Consider the following 24,174-nt stretch of genomic DNA (forward strand, 5'->3'; position numbering starts at 1 on the left):
ATTTATTCAGATAGAAATGAATTCCCAGTTTCCGAGCACCTGATTGAAAGAAACCACCAAGAACTCTTCATACACAACGCAAGATTCACCAGCTGGGACAGCTTGAAAAGTAAGGAATTATCTTTCACTCAAATTAAAATTAAATTAAATGAAAAATATGGTAAGTTGAAAGAAATTAATTCTCACCCTCTTTGGTTTGAAATGAAAAGAAAACTTAGTTATATTCTACCAAGTGAGGTCGTCGATCGTTAATTTAATTCGTAACTTTTGCCACCTTTTTTTGACTGACATCGGCTTTCCTCTAACTCTCCTACGTTTTCAACATTCTAAAAAATCCCAAAATCCCATTCTTACTCCCATCTAGTCACGCACTGCTCTCTTTTTAGCTCCTTCCTCGTTTACCCCTTATCCTTCCTCTACACCAGCGGTTCCCAAACTTGGTTGTCGCGACCCCCAGGGGGGTCGCGGGCCGTTCGGAAAGGGGTCGCGAGATGTGCGAATAATAAAGTGAACTATGTACTTAAACTTAGACAACCATTTTTAGGGGGTCGCGGCTAAAACGTATGGGCTAAAATGGGTCGCAGAAAGAAAAAGTTTGGGAACCGCTGCTCTACACCATAACAAACTGAAATTAAAGTGGAACGTGGAGTAAATATTCTGCCTTTAAAATCGCTATCAATAAATCGAATCCTGAAAAAAATCTATTGAACTTTTCCGAGTGATTCCTTAGTTATTATTTAGTTATTCCATTTTAATCTCCCCTATTAGCAATTCTCAACACTTCTCCGATCTGTACGAACACTGCACATATGTAATATAGAATAATCTAGATGCTGCTCCTGGCATTTTATGTGCTTCAGTGTAATAAAAATAGATATACATGGCTATTTTCCAAATCAAATATCCTCAAGTAAACGTTTAGAAGTATTGAATAATATTCCAAGCTTTCTTCTTTCTGAATCATAGAATTTCTTTGTGGCAGTAAATATATCCATGCTTTTGTACTCAAATTATGGTAATTTTATGATCTTTTTTCGAGCTATTTAAAACCTTAATATAAAATTATTAAACCAAGAAAATTTCGAATTAAATAATTTTGATTCATGCGTGCCTAAACATGTTTTCAAAATACCGCCTCAGCCTTCTTGCCAGCGCTCGATGGCTCAACCTTCGCTAGTTGTAGTACTCATTTCAGTCGCTAGATGGCAGAAGTTGTGGCTTTAAAAAGCGAAGACGGGGATGAATTATAGGAAAAATTGATTGTTTGTCGAGAGGAGTTTACCTTTACAAGGGCAGGAATGGAAACATTTGGAAGCGAGTTAAGTTACTTTATTTAGTAACCATGCGTATATCTGAACCCCTTCATCCCAGATGTCGAAGCCATCAAGTGTACGTATTGACGTGGTGGTTGTCATTCACGAATAACAACATTTAAAATTCAGTCGCATTTGTTGATGTTTTGGTTTTATTTTCTTGAGAATGCGGAAGGGTAATTTAATCTCTTTTGTTGGGTGCACTTTGCCAATTATCCTTAGGATTGCGCTCGATTGATCTTTTATTGTGCATTGAGATTTTATGATTATGTTTTTTCATGTTCAAATGGTCACCGAAAAGTTCTCATTTCTTCAGTGTGTTTAATTTTTGTATATGCGGATCATTTTATTTGCATTCTCTTATGTGTCTTCCTTGGAAATTCTGTCTCTGATGGCAAAATGTCATCCGAAGTTCCCTGTCCATGTTTTGATGATTATCTGGAAATATAATTCTCTTGCTATACTTTGCGCTATCTCATCCATTTAAATGTCAAAATTCATAACTTTTAAATTTGTTATCATGGTACAGCTGTTAAAATTTGAATACTTAAATGCTTTTTAGATGAAAGAAACAAACCATTACCTTACAAGAGTGTGAATCGAATCACATCAAAATGAGTCGCCAGCTTGAAGTTGTTCTGCGAATGCAGGCTCGACTTGATGCGAAATGGGCACGAATAGATCTGCAGGATGCTCTTCATCGTGACTCTCTTTGTCGATTATGGAATGAAATGGTTAGAGATGGTGAACTTACCGGACCTTTCAGTGATGGTATTCTCAATTCCGTCGGAATTACTGCACGTAAAGGTAAGAAGGCCCAGATAAATTAATTGTCTAATTTAAACTGTACAACAGTCCAACTATCTATCATCTCAGTTTATTTGCCTTTGTGTTGGTTGTGAGTCGTTTTATGCTGCTATTTTTTCAGGCGAAACAGGGCATTACTATTGTGGTATGAGAGTATTGACTTGCCCATGCTGTGATGGGATATGTGGACCTCAAACAGGATGCAACTGTGGCCCATGCCAACGTCTCGATCAAGAGGAAAATGCTAGAGAATCGGTTGATAAAAAAGGATGGCCTCCTCCATCTAGACCACAGTTGGAGTCATGGACTTGGGGTCCTCAGCCAAGTAAGTCCACCATTACATTACTCTCTAATTATTTTATGAGCTATTATAATTTATAAGAAATCATATGTCATTCAAATTATTTCCTTGCTGTAATCATTTTTTTTCCTATTTAGAAGAACATGTTTCCTTCAATGATACATGTCAAATTGCATAGGGCTGTCACTAAAGTGAAATCATTCACACTGTTTAGAGACAGGGCCGTTAAATTTATTGGTGAGCACATTCCTTAAGCTATTCGCTCTTTCTCTGGCTTTTTTTTGGTGAATGGAGACCCTGTCTCTGCCAGCTTCTTGCCAAGGCTCTTATATATTACATATGTGTTCCACTTGTTCGGCTAAATGATTGCTGTGGTTAATATTCTTATCGCTCCAAGTTATACCATGATATGTGTTGTGTCTGTAAGACTAATTGCAATAATAATTCAGACAATCCTTGGTGGCACCCCAACCACAAATCCCTTGAAAGTTGTAGACAGTTCAACGGCAATGTTTCCATTTTTGGAAGGCAAATTGAGATCACCTTATTTATCCCAGTTTACTAAACAGTTCATTGCTATCTAATGACTTAAGAAAGTTTACGATATGATTAGAAAAAATATTTTCAAACATTTTGGAAAGACTAGAAAGCACTGTTATTGGCCAGCGATTGTTAGGGTCAGAATGAGGATCTTTTTTATTGATGGGGTTAACGTGGGCTAATTTCAGGTAGTTCTTTCTATTCCCTTACAACCCACACAAGGTGAACAAAGGCCTGAATACACTGTTGTCAATGGCTTTCGTGAGCAGCTGCGTCTTGCACTGCTCCCGAAAGCCGTTGACAACAATGCTTCTCGCTGTGAAAGCCTACGTTCCAACCTTGAAAACACTTTTGAAAATATTTTTCTTAATCGTCTCGTAAACTTTCTTTGCACACTCAGCACCACTTCGGTCATAATGACCGAAACATGCACTTCGTCTTCACGTCACCGCGGTCATTATGACCAAAGATGAGCCTTCCTTTTGGCTGCTCATAGCACACCGTTGGTCACAGCTACTTCGGTGCTACTTATATGACGTGACCGACGCAGCGTGCATAGCCCAATGCACACAAAAACTCAAATGGAAAGGATCCAAGTATTAAAATGGCAGAAAAAAGAAAAACACATCAGTGCAATGGGTGAATTCATCTAAAAGTCCGTGGCAGGGAACATGTTAAGTCATTCCAGCTCTTGGACTAAGCACAGCATGTCTTCCTAGCTGGAAAATCCACCACCTCTGCCATATTTCAGCTACTCAACAATCTCCACAAGGCCATTGTAGATTGTAGAAATGCCACTTGAGGGATCTTCTATGATTATAGTAAGGCCTTTGATAGTATTAATCATAAGGTATTATTGCCTAAACTTTCAAGGCTAGGTGTTAATGTTGGTGCCCTGTTTTGGATGCAATATTTCCTCTCCAATCAGTAGCAGCAAGTAAGATAGTGCTACCAATGTATACACATAGTATCCCATCTAGTTATACCAAGGCACTGGAATGAGCCTTTTGGTACAACTGTGGACACGGGAGTAATTTACCACTTACCTATCTATTGCCATTGTAACACCTAGCTGGAATTCATTAGTATTCACCTTTCCATTTAAATACAATTGTGGTCAAGAGTTAACAGAAGCTGACGATTTTTAGTTTGAGTGTATCAGTACATTTGTAATGGATGGCAGGCACTCATCATCATAGGTTAAAAGTCCAAGGATTGGTATGACAAAGCTCTCCTCTTAACTATTCTATTGGCTTACGATTTCTTATTTACAGGTATCCTCTCTTCAATCCCCGATAAATTTTTGTGAAAATTTATTTAAGGACTTACGAAATGCTGTTTTTCCGTGCCCACTTAACCTTCAGCCATTATCTTCATCAAGCCATCATTTATTTATTTTTTTTTCCATAGAAGCAGCTTTATGCAGCCTTTTACACCGTGGTAATTAATATGTTAACAATGTAACATACACAGACAACCATGCCCTGGATAGGGGTAACTTACCCAGGTGGGACCCTAACTCGTGACCTCCTGTTTGGCAGGCTTAACCCCACCAGCAAATATGTTCTTCTTCAATTATGTTGAAATTTATTCTTCTCCCTTGGATGTTCAGAAGGCATCTCTTTCTCTACTTTTCAAATGCCTCCATTCTTTAAAATACGTCCAAGTATGACTTATTTTGAGCATATTCGCAAATTAGTGATGAACTACAAGCATTCACCATTATCATCATCAAGGGTGAATATTCCTAGGATTGGTTTGATGCAGCTCTCCAGTAAGCTCTCATATCAGCTAATCTTTGCATATTTATACCTGTCTTGACTTTTACATTTACATATGATAATTTGATCTGTCTGACTACTCATTTTGGGTTAAATAGCCTAAGAAGCTTTCGCCTTAGCTGAACACTAGATGTTATTTACCATGGGCACATTCTTTAGCTGTTCTTAGATGCCGAAGTGTTCAGCCTTAAAAAATATTGTATTCTTACCTGGATGACTTTATCAATCAGCTCTCTTATTTTTCCTGTATAATTGTTAATAATTAGTAGAACAATGTGATAGGAAGTTTCATTTTTAGTGTCCTTGATGAGGCTTCTGATTTTTTTCAGCCCCTGAAAAATTGACATCATGCCTGTATTCATTGATCCATGAGCAAGCACGTTCATGCAATGAAGCAGCTAGCTGTGGTCTCTGGGCTTGTCGTCTACGGCAGTGTTTAGCCATAGCTCATCGCCATTTTGCTGCTGTTGCACAACAAAGAAATCACCACATCTATAACCATGTAATAACCCCTAAAGCCAATACCGTAGGTGAGCCAATGAGGACTGTTGGCAAGACAAGCAACTCAACAAGAAAATGGTGAGATGATTTTACATATTGTCGCTAGTGATGAAAATGAATGCTTTTTATGTATTGGTAATTTTGTTGATCAATCGATACATATATGCTATTAATAGATATTTACTCTTTCTATTATGAATGACTTACTTTTTTCAGTTTGAAGTCCACTGAGAAAGCTACTATTGGTCTTGCTAGGGTTGGGTCTAGAGCAGCTTTAAATTTCTCTTTTGCTTTCCTAAGAAGAGCATGGCGATCAGGTAAAATACCTTCCCATCTTGGTGGTTTGTGATTACATTTACCATTCAGATGTTAACTTCCTATGATGTTACTTTTTCTCATTCAACTTGTGACGTTTCTCCTTGTTCAATATGAATACATATTTGGTAAGCCCTAAAAAACAAAATCTTCATTTAACCATGTAGAACTTTATTAGAGACTTTGAAAAGTTGACGATGTTAACATGCTGATGTTAATGGCTATTTTAGGTGTTTTTATTAACGTGCATGAATTCATTGAACATTAACTCTGGTAAAATAATATCAATTTATTCAATAAGTGTGAAAGGTCTCTAATATTCATTAATAAGGCCATGGTGTTTACCGTTTTGCTTCTTCTTAATTCTTGGTTGAAAATCTCTGTGATCTTACGTTAAAGATTTAGATCATTACTTGAGTGTTCTTTTATCATAGATTGTCAAAATGTCATGATAATTTTGTATATATAGGTGAAGATTCAGATTTGTGCAGCGAACTTCTGCAAGAATCGTTGGATGCATTGCAGTCATTGTCTTTAGCCACCCTTTTCGATGAAACTTCTGTATCTCCTGTTTGGTTAGAGGTTGTTGATAGATCTGCTAAGTTCCTTCGACAAGTTGTACTTGGGTGAGTAATATGTGATTTTGATATTTTACATGCATATAAATTAAGATTATTGCTTAGAGTGATGGAAATTTTAATGAATACATTTATTCGTAACCTATTAGAGAGCAAAATAACCTAAAGGAGAAGTCTCTTAACCTTGAATAGCCTGTATCTTGGGTAATGCTGTTGCAAGAGATTTTTTAAATTGGTTAATCCATATGAAGAATCAAATGGACTTCATTCACTTTTAATGAGTGCACTCAATTCCGCTGCTGCTGTAACTAGTCAATATTGTCACAAATGCATGTCATATTGCATACATTTAAGGGGTCAATAAGCCCTCAATCAATGTCAGCTAATTATGATTAGGCCACACTGTACTATTGGGAACTTCATGCCACATGCATCAGAATTGCCTTCAGCTTCATCAATATCAGAAAGCCTAGATAAATTCTTGGCCATGTCGAAAGTATTTACTATCAGAAAGGAGTGGGGGAAAATAAATATTGCTTTAACAGTTTTTGTGGTACTTATTAAATTTTAAAAAATCCAATTTAATTAAAAAGCTGATTTAAATCATGAAATTAAGCATGAAAGACTTTTTTTATGAAAAACAGGATATTTTTTTCAATCCTGTCTGCTCCTCATTATGCATCAATAATAATCGTTGAATGAATGAAGGAGTGGCATCTCGATGCACAAAACTTGAGTTGTAGGAATTTTTTTATGTTGATGTGTACCTTCCCATTTATAGCGAGCTACCTATCTTTAATTTTGAAGCCTATAGTTGTCATAATATATCACAATCAAAAAATTTAAAGATTAATGATACTTGATGAGGAATTAAGGGTGGCTATCAAAATATTAAATTAGACAATATATTGACACTTTTTTTGTCTCTTTCAGTGAGGTTGGTGGAAGTGGTGGTGGTGAAATTGTTCCTTGTGCAGATAGGCACACTGCACTTTCATTGCTGTTGGAGTTGGCTGCACAGAGAGGATCTCTACCTCACATTTTGGATGCTGTGCTGCTGTTGTTAACGTTGTGGGATAGGGGAAAGGATTCACCTGATAACAGGTATGAGTAGGATATTCCATCATAGTGATAGGTTGCCATATTTCACCTGCCCACAGGTCTTCAAAAGTCATTCTTCTTGTGTCTGGGCTCTTTTTAATGTGGAGTAAATATGAAAATTACTATTGTTCCTCTATTACTATTTTTCTGGTAAATCCAAAGATACATCCTCAGCTTGCTTTGGAGTGTATTTACTTTTTTGTGTCTGTGACAGTGTGTAGATACATTTGGTTTTTAAAAATACATTTTAATGTGTATAGCTTTTTTTCCTGTTGAAATAAGACAATTTAACCTTCTCATAAACCACCACAGAAATACAGCAAACTCTCGATTATGCAAAGTCAGCGGGACTGGAAAATAATTCATAATATCGAGTTTTGCAATTTCAATCATTTTTAATAAGTCACTAAGAAATGTTTGATTTTGTTCCCACCGCCCTTTTTCTGTCTTTATTGGCCTTGTTTAACTTTTTCGGTGGCTATTTAGGATGGAATTTTTTAAAAACTGCTCTTTCTTATTGATTTTATGCTGTGAAAGATCGTTAAAAAATCATACGAATCTAAACTTTCCATTCTTTTAAGTTGAATATCAACAATCATTTCGCTAAAGAAATTACCGTCCATTTTAGAAAACGTAATCAAATAACATCTTGAAAGTTGTTGTACAAGAATTTAATCTGAGAATTTTGTTGTCAGTGGGGAATAGCAACTTCAACTGCACATAAGATAGATATTTGTTTCCAACGCCTACGAAATTTTAGCGGCAGCTCGCCTAACCGGCATTTGTGATGCCCTCTATCGCTCAGTGGCAAGGAAAAAAGAAAAACAGGGGTCATAGCCCGTTTCCAAAATAACCGTCATAGGTTAATATTTGTAGTTCCTTCCGTATTGTCAGGTGAATGTACGATCTTTTTAATTAGCTATTTTCATTATGATTCAATTACGATCGTAAATTACGTAGGATATGATTTTCTACCAGCGAATATTTGAAGTAAATTCTTTTCGGGCTCTCCGTCCGGCTGCCATGCTCCATCATCTTTGTGGACGTTAAAATGGAAGACATTTTATTCGTCATCAAGGCCATTGATGCTGGGAGTGAGGTGCCATGTATTATATAATAAGTCTCTCTTCTGTTATCCCGACAGGAGTAAGGTTCCTACAGGAGAAAATCTGGAGAAGCATCTTCCATTATTGGGGAAATTAAGAGGGAAATGTTATTATCCACTTTCATTTTTTTCCTACAGCACACTTTTTAATCATTTTTTGAAATATTTGGGTGAAGTATTGGTTCTCTTGCATGAATTCCCAAAAAAATGATACCCCAAAACGTGTACCTTAACCTCATTTAGTTTTCGTGTGTCTTTCTCCATTGTATTGAAAATTGTACAAAGTATCATAAGGGTTTGTATAGGGTTTCATATGTAGGGTTTAAGTAGGAATTTAAGAAATACCCCGCGCGACCTTCCTCACGTGTTAAACTACAAATTATTGTCGACGCAATGTTTACGAGTATGCATGTAAATAGGGTAATTGTTTCAGCCACAATATTTCTACTGAACTCCTACTTCTCCTCGATTCCTACCATAAGTTTTGAGGCAAAGCCTTTCCCTCCAAAGTTGCGCTATCATTTAAGATCTCACACTTTGATGCACCACAGTCAGAAGCATTGATTTTTTAGCTACTTTCGCCGGAATAACTAGTTGTGTTGACAAACTTTTTGCCGTAGTTAGTATAAACGAATGCCATTTGCTCCTGGGGACCGAGCCCTAAATTCGTAATTTCAAAACATTTCGTATTATCGAAAAGTGTGTATTGCCATGTATTTACCATAGGCTTTTCGCCAGGGCGACAAATTCACTTCATATTATCGAAAACATCGTAATTTCCTGCTTCGTATAATAGAGAGTTTATTGTATCTCATAAAAACCATTCAGGTAATGTAAACAAAATTGTTGTCTTTATTACACAGGTGTCAGATTACCTGCAGTAAATATTTCAGCTAAAATGCCAATACATACTGTCATCTAAAAGAGGAAATAAAATTGAGGATATCCTAAAAATATTCTAATGTCTCTTATAATGTGATTCTGAATGTGCAAATAATGAAAAATAATTATTACCGTATTTTCCGGCGTATAAGACGACTGGGCGTATAAGACGACCCCCAACTTTTTTGTTAAAATATATAATTCGTGCTATACTCTCCGTATAAGACTACCCCTTTTCCAACGCACACTACCGGTAAATAAAAAACATCAGATTTGATTTCAATATAGAAATTTTTAATTAATATGCTTATGACATCATGGCATGACATGATAGCATGAAAACGGTCACTAATAAACATAAGTCAGTTCCTCATAAAACATATAAAACTAAAACAGTGCAAGTGGATTAAACTTTTCCTAAAGCAGTCTGATACAAGGAAGTTAACAAACGATAGAGAGAGCTCGCAAGTCACTGCGAGTCAGCAACGCAGTTTCCATTTAAAAACCTTTAAAATCCTCCTGTTCGTCATTTGATATCATCAGTACATCAATAACGTCTTGTTCTACATTTGTAAGGCAATCATCATATGGATCAAATTCCGTATCAGATGGTGTGGTCTCAGCTTCGACTTCCTCTTCATTTTGCCACAAGTAGTCGTCCTCCATACCATCTAACGAATTTGATATGCCACACTTTTTGAAAGACTTGATTACTGTTTTTGCATCAATGTCATTCCAGGCTTTTATAACAAATTTGCACAAAACATCCAACTGTGGAGCACGCATGTTTCCTCCTTTTGTGAATGACTTCTCACCGCTAACCATCCACTCATTCCACTGTTCTCGAATGCGATCTTTAAACGGCTTGTTTAGGCACACATCCAGTGGCTGTACCAATGATGTCAATCCTGCAGGAATAACTGCTGAATCTGTATTTAGTCTCGCAAGCCTTTCCTTGGTGCTGGGAGTTAAATGAGCCCTGAACATATCCCACACCAGTAGGCTACGTTTTTTAATAAGTCCACCTGGTCGCCTGCTCCATACGTTATCAAGCCATAGCTTTACCCCTTCTTCATCCATCCAGCCTTTTTCATTCACATGTACAAAACAACCAACAGGGAACTTGAGTTTCGGCATTGTTTTTCTTTTAAAAATAACCATTGGTCTCAGTTTGGCGCCATCAGCTGTGCAAGCTAGTACCACTGTAAAACTGGACTTCTCATGTCCTGTTGTTTTAATTAAAATAGTTTTTTCACCTTTTAGATGGACAGTCTTATTTCCAACCATATCAAAATTCATTGAGGTTTCATCCATATTTCCGATACTATTTAACGCATAGCCATGTTTATTGCGCTGTTTTATTACGTATCGATGGAAGTTATTTAATTTGGCATCAAGATCTGCAGGTAATTTCTGTGCAATTTTTGTCTTTTGCCTCAGTACCAAATTGTGTCTTTCTAAGAATCTAGTACACCAGGATACAGTGGCCTTAAATCTGTTGCTGTGATCTGGATTAGATTTTGCCCACTGAAGTGCAAACAAGCGTATTTTATTGCGTGTTACAACATAACCATTTTGGCGATGCTCATTCACCATGTCTGCTACATGTTTTTCGAGTTCTGGCCAATGTGGGGTGCCTCTTCTTAATGCACACTTACCCCTTGGCATATTCTTCAGTGCTTTTTCGTTTGCTTTCCAGTCACAAACCATCTTTTCTGTTACTCCATAATGTCTTGCAGCAGCGCAGTTATTATGTTCCATGGCAAAGTTTACAACTTTTAGTTTGAAACTGGCTTCATATTTCTTTCTTCTTGTTAGTGGAGCCATGTTGGGGCCTTGACTGTTTGGCATTTATACGGTATATTACAACCAGTGCGATCTCTTATGGGGCTTCCGGGTAGCTTGCACCAACGCCATCTGAGAGAAATATTGAAAGGTGTAGGGGAGGTGAGAGTGGAAGGGGGAAGTAGGGGAGGGTTTCCGTAGAGCTCACGTGGCCCCACGGCCGTTATTACCACGTGACCACGTTTTGAATTCGTTGTCTTGGCAAGTCAGGAGCTCTCGTGATCCGTGTGATGTCTTTAATTTTATAAAGTGAAAATGAAGCACCATCGTAGTGTTTCGGGGTGTGGTGCCCATATTTCGAATGGGAGGTAGTGTACTGCCTTTTGCTTCGTATGTCAGTGTTAAAGCCAGTTGTCTGATTTATATTCCGTGCTCACGCGCCTGTTAATGCATTGCATTCACAACTGTCCTCTGCTGATTGTGTTGAAGTGCCTCTGACCGTTGGTTTAATTGTCTTGCTTGGTTCTCCCTTGGCCTCCTTTTAACATGGAAGTTTACAAAGCCTGGTATATTAGATCTCAGCACTGGGTTAGGGTTAGGGTTCTGCAAATGTGTGAAGTGTTTGTTCAGTGCGGCCACCCCTCCTCCTTGCTGCCACATTCCCGGCGTATAAGACGACCCCGACTTTTTAAAAAAGATTTTAGGTGCTAGAAAGTCGTCTTATACGCCGGAAAATACGGTAATTCTTGTAGTTAAATTTTTTTTCCATTTTTACATCTTAAACTTTTTTTATCTAACATATCAACTGAGTGAGGAATGAGATCTTTTGATTACATTGACCTTTTGATTATTTTCTCATCTGTTTGGGATAAGTTATGCATGATTGTGGTGTGTACATGTTTTTTTTCCATTTTTATGTTACTTAATTTGGCAAACATTTTTGTCTTTTCAGGTCAATTTCTGCTTGGACCAGTGCACCATTAGTTCCATTTTTAAAGCGACTTGACTGTATTCCTTGCACCAAAACTATTTCTTCTGACAGTAGATGTGTTGAAGATGCTTGGAATGATGATGAAATTAGCATTGATGTAAGTATAGTCCATTCTTTGTTTTCATATAGATACTTGATTATCTTACAAGATAGTGAACAAACTTCAAGGAGTCCTGCTATTATGAATGCTTGTAATTCATAATTTTTTGTTGTTGTGGAATGAATTTTTTAGTATTGTTTTTGTAATAAGATAAAATTATAGCCATAGGTATGCACACATCAAAATTTTGAAGTGTGTTTATGGTGGGGCAATTTAATTCCCCAACAGGACACCCAAAAATTGATGCGGCGACATAGCCCAAAAGTTTTTATCAACATGACAAGTACCCACTAAAGTTTTAATGAAGAGAAAACATTAATTTGGCAAAATTATTGAGATGGGTCGAATAGCAGATTTCTCGAACTCGAATATCGAATTCAAATATCAAATCATTGCTCGAATATTCGAATACCTCGAATTTCAAACACCTCGAATACTAGAATTGCGCAAAGCTTATTAGACGAACGTTTTTTCTTCTATTTCCCTTGATGAATGTATAAATAAGAAGGTATACAGTGGAACCTCGATCTATCGTTTTTCAAGGGGATGGACGAAAAAAACAATGAATGCGGGAATGTTTGACTAGGTTGCCTATGCAGCAGTAAAATTCAAGATTTTGGCGAGTAATTGTGATTTCCTTTAAAGGATTCAAACAGGAATTTAGCTGATTGATGGAATATTTTAATTTTATGGAAACAATTTGGGCATATAGTTGATTCAACAAACATCTCTCTCAAATATCCTAAAGGGACACACCACCTCGCGAAAAAATGATTTCATGCTGTCTCGGCATTTACACTGCTACGATAGATTTCTGTCTGATGTATACATTCCTATCTACCAAACGCCATTTCAGCGGCACGCCCATCTGATACTCGGCTTCATCCAACTTCTTATTTTCAACAGGTAGCTCGCTTTACCCCCTCTCCTACTGTCAAGTGCTAGTGCACAATCCGAGGCGTTTTTCAAAATACACGTGCTTCTCCACCAAATTTTCTTCTTCTTCAATTATTTTCCGTCCATCTTTGAAAGTTCTCACGAGATAAGCAGATTAATTTGAATTGCTATCAGGGAGAAACCAAATATCCTGAGAAAATATCCCTTCGTCTGTGACTGTGACAACAGAGATTTATAGCATGACTCATAAATTGTAACTTGGTATATGTTTTCGGAAAAAAATACTACGTCAACTTCGAGAAGCTCAGCTGCGAGGATATCAAGTTTCGCCAGAATGCTAAGTCTCCGTCGTATTTTTTCGTCTTTCTGACATTTATTTTCTTGCGTAAAATGCTTAAATAAAGTCAGAAATACGTAGTGTTTGGTCTTATTCTTTTTTAAATTATGTGCACATTACTAATATATCAATCCAATAAAGGTGTAATATCAATTGCCGAAAGTCATTGTTAGACACCTTATAGGCTAGCAGATGACTCATGCAGCAGTTGACCTCCAGAAATGGGGAACTTCGAAGCAAGTAGGCAGAAAAAGGTCAACAGGGGAGAAAGAGGGAAAGGGTGAAATACGATTCTATTATTCTCCTGTAACTTGATATTTTCTTTTGAATCTTTTCATTTATGGTCTTTGTAATACAAACCCTGCGCGAGCTGGGGCCTTTTGTTTGATTTCGGAGAGGAGGAAAGCGTCGGAGGAGGGGCCGAGGGCTGATGGATGGAGGGGGTAGCGGATTTTGGGAATTGTGCTACATAGGTAGTATCCCACGGCACTGAGGTTCTCCTGGTGGGGGAAACCAAGGTTTTTCAGATTTTTTCATCCAATCATTTTCGGCTCCCCACCTCGAACTCTTTTCACTGCTGTAATCCGGGAATTTGATGTATATCGTCAACTTGCCTAAGACGGCGCTGCATGCACTAAAAGACTAGAGTTATCTACATTTTTCTGAGTCAACTACCAATGACGTGCGTGCAACAGTGTATGACATGTAATTCAAAGTATTCGAGGTATTCGAGATAGTACCTTTAGCATAATTATTCAAGACCTCGAATACCGAATACTTTCTAGTATTCGAGTATTCGCGGATACTATTTGCACATCTCTACTCTTAAGTCAATGTATATTTTACCTTTCTTAAAAGAAATCATCCACTCATTGCTTAATTTTATTAGGTACCCATTCTTTAGCTGTTTCCTGAAAAGTGTTCACCAACCTTCTTTGGGAAGAAAACATCAATGAATCTTTTGCCACGTGGCTCTGTTTTGTGACTTAAAATTAAATTTTTTATTCATAGAAAGCCATTCCAAATCCTTTAATGGGCCCTCATTTAATGTTGTTCTGCTTTTAGTGTTTCAAATTTTGTCCCCCCTGAAAAACTTTAAATCAGGATCCTTATGTACTTGAATGGGGAACTTGCATGAATTTTTTTTTATTTCACAGGCGGACAGAAAATTATTTTCTGAATACAGCAAAGAAAACCGCATGTATTTCTGAGTTTTCCTTCGCGAGATATTTAATGATAAATATAACGAATTTTAAAGCGCGGGAAAAACTCCCTCACCCCCCAAGCCACTGCCGACGAAGCCTCGATGACGTCAAAGGTGCCTAAACATCACGCGAAGCGATTGTTGTGATTGTTTGTAATAGTTGCCAGCAGTTGTGAGAGCTTCGTTTGTTAGACGTGTTGATTATTTTATATTTAAAGATAAATATCCGACGATAGAGGCTTGGAAGCCCTCATATTTTGCATTATTTATAATATTAATATCTGAGTAAGGGCATAAAATATAAAACTGAGGCAGTTAAACCAAAAAAATTTTTAATACCTAAATAACATCGTTGTAGGAGTCTGAGCCACGACCATTGGAAGGGGGATACGTTAATTGTAAGTTGATGTTATCGACGGCATATCATTCATTTAAGTATGTAATTAGAACGATTTTGATGTTTACTAATGTCCGCTTAGCTTTTATATACAATAACTTCATCCGTTTATTCGTATGTACCGGAGAATTCGTCGTTTAGGACTGTCTGTGCTCGTATTATGGGGTGGATTTCAGTCAATGCAACTTTTGCTCGCTGATTGGAGACATCTAGGAACATTTTTGTGCGAAAATAGTGTTATTTTCAACGTGACATCTCCCGTTAAGCTACTGCTAATAATCACAGTGCCGGTGGTTGTAATGCACAAAGTTTGACAAGGTTGAAAAATATCGGCCAAGAGTTATCAGTGTTCCATCGTGATTAAATTGTAAAAAGTGCTATTACGCTATCGATAAATGTCTAACAGTAGTGTAAAAATTGTCAGTGGCGTGCTAATCTCCGTTGTTCACCGCAGATATGACATTTCACGATCACGCTATCAAGATCAAAACTGTATGTGAAGTTTGTTATTCTATCATTTCAACGAATAGTAGTGAGAAAAGTGACCTGTGTCACATGCGTGGGCTAATTTAAATCAGTGAATAAATAGTTGTATTCATCATAACGAGTTCTGTTATTGTAAGTTGTATGTGACGAATGTAAGAATGTGACAGTGACATCCAGTTTTTGATAAGAGTATTTGCCTATTTCCCACTATATTTTTATGATATATGGTAGTATATTGTTTATGGATTTACCTATATTATTGAAATAGGTTGTAGCTTGTGTGTGTGTTAGCAGCGGAACCGATTCGCGATCTCACATGTGGATTGTGTGCAGACTGTTTTGCTGTGAATTCGTACCGTAGGACGGATAGGACTACCTTCTCCGCTAATTTGGCGTTGCCAAATTCAACAGCACAGCTTACGATCGTTATCCTCCAGTATTACAAGTTTCTTAATTACATCTCGATTTGCCGCCGACGTATAGCAATAATTTGTCTTAAAAATTCCATGAGGGTCGTGGCATCAATTTTTGGTGTCCTAAAAAAAGGCTGGTGTCACCCCATAACACACGCCTTTTAGGCGGCTTGCGGGGTATTATGTAGATGTAGATGTATTTCAGGTGTACTTTTCGAACGAGTGACAACGTTATCATCCATTTTTCTGATAACTAAAATATACGAAGTGAAACGCTTGTACTTCATCATCCCGATGCCGCATTATTAATATCCCAAGAAATAATCTAGGCACAATAGCAATAGGAAAACTCGTCCAAGAATAACAGAACAAAATAAAGTGACGATGAGCGGCTAAATACTCCCTCAAAACAAATTTTACACCATGCGCTCAGCGTATTGCCCAACTCCCTACGGTTGTTTAGGCACCTATGACGTCACGTCTGGCCTCGGCAACGCTCGGGTGTCTTCGCGCAGTGGTCGGCTCAGAGAATTTTTTCTCGATTTTAAATGCAATTTTTTTATTTCTTTTGATGTTGAATGGAGAAACTGAAGGTATTTTTGCGAGCTAATGTATCCATTTGACTTATTCAAAATAGTTTTTAATGCAATCTACGACCCATGCAAGTTCCTCATTGCAAGAGATAGGCGGCTATCATATATATTTAGGAGTGATAATTGTCCTTGGATGGGAACAGTATTATTTTTCATAATGAAACCTCATTGGTTACAAGCACAACATTCTGCTCCTTGAAGCCTGGCAAATAAGGGAATAACCTATAATATATAATATTTAAAAAGGCTCAAGTAATTCAGCAATTGTGTATCTCACAAGTGGATTTGAGGGAATGGAAAGAGTGTATTTCCTCCCAAAATCCCAAAGAAATTTTTTGTTAAAGCAAATAATTTTACACTTAAAATTTGAGACTTGTTCATAGAAGATTCAATGACTATTAGGCCCTCCATTAGAAAAAAATGCAAAATTTGTCACCTAGAGATTTAACTTTTCATTTAACAGCTAATTCTATTTTAAATGTTGCCTTTACTCTCTGAAAATCGACCCCCAGAATTTGTCTAAATCCAGCACCTATCTAGCTGAATTAAATTTATTCTATATTTCTATTAATTGCCTCTGTTGTTTCACCTTGAAAATGTTTTTGTGTTGTAGAACTGTTGACAATTTTTTTGCCTGCTCCCATGTTTGAAATTGAAATTTTTTGTTTTACATTTCAGCCAAGTCCAACTGAGTGTTTTCTACGTTACTTGGAGCTTCCAGAAAATGATGAAGTCTGTATTGACCTTAGACAAACGGCAGTGGTCATCATGTCACATCTTGACCGTTTGGCTGCTCCTTGCGCTCCTCCTCCGAATTTCATTAAGGTTAAACATTATCTTCTGTCCTTCAGGTTGATTTTTAAGAGGACCCTTATTGTTTTCTTGTTTAAGTTCAACTGTTTTAAGTTTAAGATTTAATCGAAAATAGAATTGGTTGTCCACATCCTTGCTTTTGTATCAGCCATCACTCAGTAATTATAATTTTCTGACTTTGTTTTTCTAATGGCCGGCTTTGCAATATAATAGCAATGTATTAAAAGTTGATATAGAAGGCTCTAACTGAAGTTTCATTACTTTTACATCTGTACATTTATCGGTGCATACTTTAGTAGAGTTGTGGGATATGCTGGACTAAAGTCATTCAAATCCCCAATGTAATGGTTATTATTAATTTATTTTACCTCTACCCTTCATATTTTTAATTCATGTAAATTAAGAGTTATTAATTCTATGTGGAGATGTGTAATGTGTGCTCTCTTCAAATGTATTAAATGAGTATTTCCTGTTAGACTGGCTATCTGTGGTTACTCTTATTGTATTGGTCACAGACAGAAAAACTCATATTTACAAGTATGGGCTAAAAAATGAGGCCTGGCCTCATTTAATTTTTACAATGCAAGATTAAATGTTTTCTCTGAGGGAGTTGTAATTCAATTGATTTTCACTGCATTGTGAACGTCCATCTGCCTTCTGTTACTCACTCACAGATTTTAAAATGTGATGGGTGCAGGCATCTCTGAGCAATGGAGGTAGATCTAAGTTGCTGTTTTTTCCATCCTGTATGAGCATGTGGGGATAATAAAAAGATGGCTGTTCTCTACTGTTAAAACTCCTCTTTTACGCCACAAGGGGAAAATCACTACCAAAGATAGTTATCACATCATTATATTACTAAGTCATACATTCGATTTTAAATGCCTCAGTTAGCTATTGTGTTAGCAGAGGTCTCACTTACAAGCTACTCTCATTGTGATACATTTACCCTGTGTATCAGTATCAAAGTTGCTTTACTACATCTCTGCTTCGTACATCTCTTCACAGGCACAAAGTTCCAGCCAGCCACAAGAAGTCCTGGCATGGGGATGGGTAGCATGGTCCTCGAGTGGAGGAAATGGTAGTGTGATCGAGGGACAAGATGAAAGTCACACTGTGCAACCTGGTGGAGTTGGTGCCACTCCGTCATCGACTCCGCACACACCAGCATCCCCTGGCACCACCACTGGAGCCACTGCTCTTTTGGCCCCAACGGCATCAGCCCCAGATGGTCAACCCACCGCGGGCCAGTCTACTAGGTTGCCTCCAGCTGTTTCCCTTTCCCAGCCTCAGCCTTGTGAAGCCATCGGTGAGCTTGGAGTCAAACAAATGGCATGTGCAGAACGTTGTATGCTCATCCTGACCCTAACGGGGAGAGTGTATGTCATGTACTACAGTTCTGAAGCTCAGGTGAGTGATAATTATCTGAAAGATAACATGAAACATTTTGTCAGCTACCGTATATGTCTGAATATAGTCCCCCCTTTTTTTCCAAAAATGCCTGTGGTAAAAGTAAAAGGGGGGACTATATTCGAATGCATTTTGTTAACTTTTCCCGAAACTGAAGCCTCAAAATTAGGGGGGGACTATATTCGGAGAAATACTGTATTTTTGTTTGTACAGTCTCCCTTTAATAGTATTGTTAGCATAGTCTCCCTTTTACAAAGGTATACTTAAGGAATTTATGTAAATTTATGAACTTCCATCCTGGTCTTGTTCATACATGTAGGGAAAACTGTGTAGGAGGCCCCCGATTGGTGAAACATCCATTTTATTGTTTTATATTGCACTTAGCAAGTCCCTTTGAGTGATTCCACCTCGATTTTAGTGGAAATGCAGTCCATTGCAGTGGAAACTCAATAAAATGATGCCTCGCAGTGTCTAAATGAATCCTTGCCATGGCAAATTATCATCTTACTGGGGTTGGAGCAAATTATGCCCATGAAACGTATTGTCATCACTATTTTAGGAGCCGGATGTATTTGTTGGCTGAACTACTGTATGAAGTTATCGCTGAGTATATTTGAAATTTCCTCATTTTTACCCAAATTGTGGCCATAGAAAGTGAGTTTTGTAATTTTTGAGATAATCGCATGCTTTCCTGGTGGCAAATGCACTCACAGCGCAAAGACATGACCTCCCTTTTACAAACCCTCTGGTTTCCAAAGTTTGAACATTTGATTCCTTTAGACTTAAATAATTAGAGGTTCTATTTTTATGTAGGATAATTTTATTTTGCAACTACACCCATGTCTCGTATAGCGCAAGGGATGCGTTCCTTGGGGTCTTTGCGCTATACGAATTTGCGTTATACGAGAGTGTTTTAACATTGGGAAGATAGGGATGCGTTCCTGGTAGCATAGGTCTTGGGTATTGAATTTCCTCTAAAACATATATATTCCCATAAATAGCCTTAGAAAACATTATTTATATAAATGTTTATAGTTTGAAACATCTTTAAAGATAGTATGCACGCATTTGAAGACTTTTATTCACGTTAAAAAAAATTCTTACGTGCTTTTGAAATTCCCTCCTGTCGTGCGGGTGGGCTAACATCTGCTATCTCAGGGGTTCGTAATGCATTGCCGGCAGTTGACGATTTTTCAAACGAAATCTAAAAACCAGTCTAAAAACAACTATTGTGTCACCCAGGCCCTTTTGTCGCTCATCGAAATGACAGGCAAATGCTAATTTGAATGCCATTTCATAGCTATCGGAGTTTATGAATGATTAATCATTTTAATTTGAAGTCCTCCGAGTCATTAGCAGCTACGTGAAACAGTCTTTAAATGCCTTGAAACCTGACCCAGGTTTTCCTTCCCTGAAAATGAATGAACGAGAATGCATTCTTTTCCAAAAGAATATCGTCTCGTCAACACTAAAAACTAGTTGCGGGGGAAAGGAGCCACTTTCAATCACAGCTTGGAGTTCATCAGAAAATGTTGTGGTGACTGCGCTATCAACACTTGCAGATTCACCTGATATCGCCGCACTGAAAATACCTGCTTGCTGTTTAAATTCTGGAACCATCCGGAGCTTTCACTAAATGTCTCGGAGCGATTACCACTCTCGTCTTTTTGTACTGGTTCACTATGAACTTTCCGTACGTGTAGACCGCTTGGTTGAAGTTGGTGCGGCTGAGGTCACTGATGTTTTAACTGTATTATTGAGATGCAGAGGGCCTACGACTGCGGGGAGGGAACGAAGCTATTGTGTTTGAGACTCTATAGCGGACCCTCTTATTTGTTGATGCTATTCATGCGCAACTCGGCCACCGCTCCATTTCTCCCCCGTGAATACCGATGACCTTGAAGGCTTTAGCGTAGACCCTCTACCTGGAAGTCAATCGCCTGATAACCTGTGGCGGCAAAAATTACGTCTCAACCAATATTGCTTAAAAAAACTCATTTCCACTAGCCCCACGCTTAATTAATGATCTAAATTAACTCATTCTGTTAAGGAGACGAGATAAATTACTTCGGTAGGCCTGCTATCTGGACCCAATGACGAGTAATACTTTAGGCCATTGCACTGCAATGGATTTCGATTAATATATAAACAAAAAAGAAGATTTGAGGCAAGCAATAATATTAATATGCGTAAAATGATAGAAATTTCGTGTGTACTTAGCGCAAGTTCACGTTTTATCACGAGAGCGTTTAAGATTTTTGATTAGGCTACACTGCGTTGCAATGTTTCCCCGAGGAACGAATTTGCGCTATATCGAAATTGCACTAATCGAAATTGCGCTATACGAGACATGGGTGTATCTTTGTTAAAAATTTTCTCTAAGTATTAATTGTGGAGCTCCAGACATTTACCCTCAAACTGTTACTGATATCATATTTTTTTACAAAATTATTTCACCACTTAGTTAATTGAAAAAGTGCCTATCTCATTTACTGCCTGATGCATTTGATGTGTGCATTTTATTACATGTCTTAGGGTGCTCGCATAGTGAAGAGGTAAGAGGTGGAGGTGGAGGTAGAGGTAGAGGTGGAGATGGAGGTGGAGGTAGAGGTAGTATCGCATAGTAAAGAGGTTTGCGCACGCAGCTTTCCTACAGCCTCGAAAACAAGCCAGTCTTCCACTGTGTGGCATCCAGTGTACAAGTTATTTGGTTAGTAGTAACATTTTTTAAATGTTTAGCGATAGCAGTGATGACAGTGACGAAATGTCGTCAGCATGTAAGTGATGGCTGATTGATACTTCTAGTAATCGCGACTTCAGTGCTCATCCAATTAATCAAGTGCGACAAGATCTGGGAGAATATCACCATCTGTTTTCCCAAATAAAAGAATACCCAGACAAATTCCAGGAGTGCATGAGGATGTCACCTGAAACGTTTTCATACATTTGCGCCAATGTGTCACCAAAGCTTGATAATTGCAGAAAATACTGTAACCTCCATATTAACCCTATCTGCTCTGAAGAACAGATTGTGGTAACAATAAGGTAAGATTAGTAATTAATCATTCAGTATAAAAGTATATTATATATAATAATCAAGTCATGAATTTATTGTTGATTTCAAACAGTTAAATACTTGTTCGGTGTTAAGTAATACAATTTTTAGTTCAAGGTGAAGAAATACACTATTTAATAGTTTACACTAAGGATAGTTGGAAAGTGATAAATTAGATTACATTATACAATTAAGGATAACCTATTTATTTGAAAATACTTTGTTACATGTTAGTAAAATTCTGGACATTGTGTTGTTCCTCAATATATGGTGATGTTAGCGGAGTCGGTGTATGAGAGGAAGTGTGGGCAAAGGAGCTGGTTGTGAGGGTAGTACTCATACCGGTGACTCATGGCAGGGTTTGAGGGACGGTTCTTGTACGATGGTTCCTGTTCCGGTGAATAAGCCATGTCGAATAATTATTCTTGAACTTTCATCCGGAACATCATTTTTTTCCTTGGGTCCAACGTATTTACATGTGGTAGTAGAGAGTTAAAAAAAAAACCACATCTTCGTCATTCTTGTTAACTTCATCCACTTTGTTCATTTTTAATTTCAGTTTTTCTTTCTCGATATTTACTAATTCTTGGCCAATTTTTGCCTGATTTGTTAATCGTTTTTTGTACCCTGTTCTGGTGTACTCCTCCGTGGTTCTCTTAGATGTAAGTGTAGGTGTAGGCGACGAATTGTTGCTTCCACTTTGATTAGGTGTGCCCGGAATGTCAATTTGTGTAAGTTCACGATCCCCTTCTTCGTTATCCATCACGGAAAGGCTATCCATCTGCTCCTCAACGAAATCGTCGTTCAGTTGCCCTTCGTAATAGTTAGTGTCGTTCGACAAATCAGTCAGGTTCCCTGTTGATTTCCTCGGAACGAATTGGTACAGGAGGAAAAGTATAGAATCAAAACATTTCCACGATGATGTTGACTCTAGAGCTGCATCTCCGGATCTAGGAGTTTTGCTATATTGCTTCCGGAATTCATCTCGCAGATTTTTCCAGATTAGCTTCACATCTTTATCTGAAATACAAAATAAAACTCATGGCATATTGAAGAATTGAATATAGGTGACAACTTTCACACATAAGAAAGACCTGTAAGCTATTCTTCCATAAGGAATACACAGTAACAGAAATTATTAATTAATTAATTTAAATAAATAAATAAATCTTCTACTGCCTCATCGTAAGCCGACATAGGGTTTATCATGAAGAAAAGTATATTAAATTATTTTTCTATCTAGTAATGTCTTAAGTTTTATTACCACATCTGCAATGATTTCGGAGATCTTGAGGTGTTCCGCGACACAATTGACACCCTGTGAATGTATACACATATTACCAAAACATATCAATAGTTTATTGATTAGTCTATCGACAATAGGATATTTATAATAACTGCTGTATTATGTTTTGATTGTGTTGATATAAATATACTGCATTGAGTTGTTCTATTGCAGGTATTTGGCAACTGGAAGCAGTTATAAGACTCTTGGGTTTTCATTCCGGATGGGGGATAATACAGTGGGAAAAATTGTGAGGAATGTATGCAAACTACTATGGGGCACCTTTCAACCAAAGCATATGCCCATTCCGACAATTTCAGATTTTGAAACTGTGGCTAGGAGGTTTGAAGAAGTTTGGTAATTTCCAAACTGAATTGGTGCCATCGATGGGAAATACTGCAAAATAAAATGTCCAGCGCTTTCTGGGTCCATGTACCTACTTCAATTACAAAAAAAATATTTTCGATCGTTCTGCAAGGAGTGGCAGATGACCACTACAAATTTCTATTTGTTGATGTAGGTGGTTTTGGCAAGCAAAGTGATGGGGGCACTTTCAAAGCATCGGATTTGGGCAAGTTGTTGGAACGGAAGGAACTAAACGTTCCAGGTGAAAAATGTTTGCCCCGAAGTGATGTTAAGGTGCCCCATGTTTTTATTGCGGATGAGGCGTATCCTTTGCGGGAATATTTGATGAAGCCGTTCTCACAAAAAACAGTTGGTGAAGCTGAGGATGTGTACAACACCCGGCTGTCTAGTGCCAGAAAGACAATTGAATGTGCGTTTGGCATTTTATATGCTAAATGGCGGATTTTAAGTGGGTGTATTGAAACATCCCCGGAAAGTGCAGACCAACAAATAAAGGCTGCGTGCATTCTTCACAATATCATAATTGATAAAGATGGCTGGAGTCCAAGTGTGTCCGACATCCCGCCTGTCCCTCCCGAAGCCAATCTACAACCTTTGGGGAGATCCAGAAATTCCGCTTCAAACCGTGCGAAAGAAGTCAGAAATTGCTTTAAGGCATACTTTGGGAATAATGTATAAAAACTGAAGGAAATTGAAAGTAAAAATGGTTTTTTAACAAAAATAATGATCTTGGACCCTAACTTTTTGTATTGATTTGTTTATATTAACCTATTACAATCATTCTTTTTGTACATATGTTACAGTACATTCAAGTGTTT

General features: G+C 37.6%; 1 protein-coding gene and 1 long non-coding RNA gene across 5 annotated transcripts in view; both read left to right on the plus strand.

Annotated features, from left to right (window-relative positions):
- Positions 1–1,225: 1,225 nt before the first annotated feature.
- The window catches only part of LOC124156259 (E3 ubiquitin-protein ligase HERC2), a 149,075-nt gene continuing 126,126 nt past the window's right edge, over positions 1,226–24,174 (plus strand). For all 4 annotated transcript variants that reach the window (XM_046530682.1, XM_046530685.1, XM_046530684.1 and 1 more), the window contains exons 1-10: positions 1,226–1,389; positions 1,876–2,120; positions 2,242–2,445; positions 5,072–5,321; positions 5,460–5,560; positions 6,028–6,184; positions 7,070–7,240; positions 11,962–12,097; positions 17,106–17,252; positions 18,249–18,650. In XM_046530682.1, the coding sequence (XP_046386638.1) occupies positions 1,928–2,120; positions 2,242–2,445; positions 5,072–5,321; positions 5,460–5,560; positions 6,028–6,184; positions 7,070–7,240; positions 11,962–12,097; positions 17,106–17,252; positions 18,249–18,650 (1,761 nt within the window). In that variant the 5' untranslated portion in view covers positions 1,226–1,389; positions 1,876–1,927. The remainder of the gene's footprint in view (positions 1,390–1,875; positions 2,121–2,241; positions 2,446–5,071; positions 5,322–5,459; positions 5,561–6,027; positions 6,185–7,069; positions 7,241–11,961; positions 12,098–17,105; positions 17,253–18,248; positions 18,651–24,174) is intronic.
- On the plus strand, positions 21,455–24,065 carry LOC124156260. The gene is made up of 2 exons (XR_006864294.1): positions 21,455–21,695; positions 23,165–24,065. It is a non-coding gene; the product is annotated as an uncharacterized LOC124156260 (long non-coding RNA).

Source organism: Ischnura elegans, chromosome 3, assembly GCF_921293095.1.
Source record: "Ischnura elegans chromosome 3, ioIscEleg1.1, whole genome shotgun sequence".
Lineage (NCBI taxonomy): Eukaryota > Metazoa > Arthropoda > Insecta > Odonata > Coenagrionidae > Ischnura > Ischnura elegans.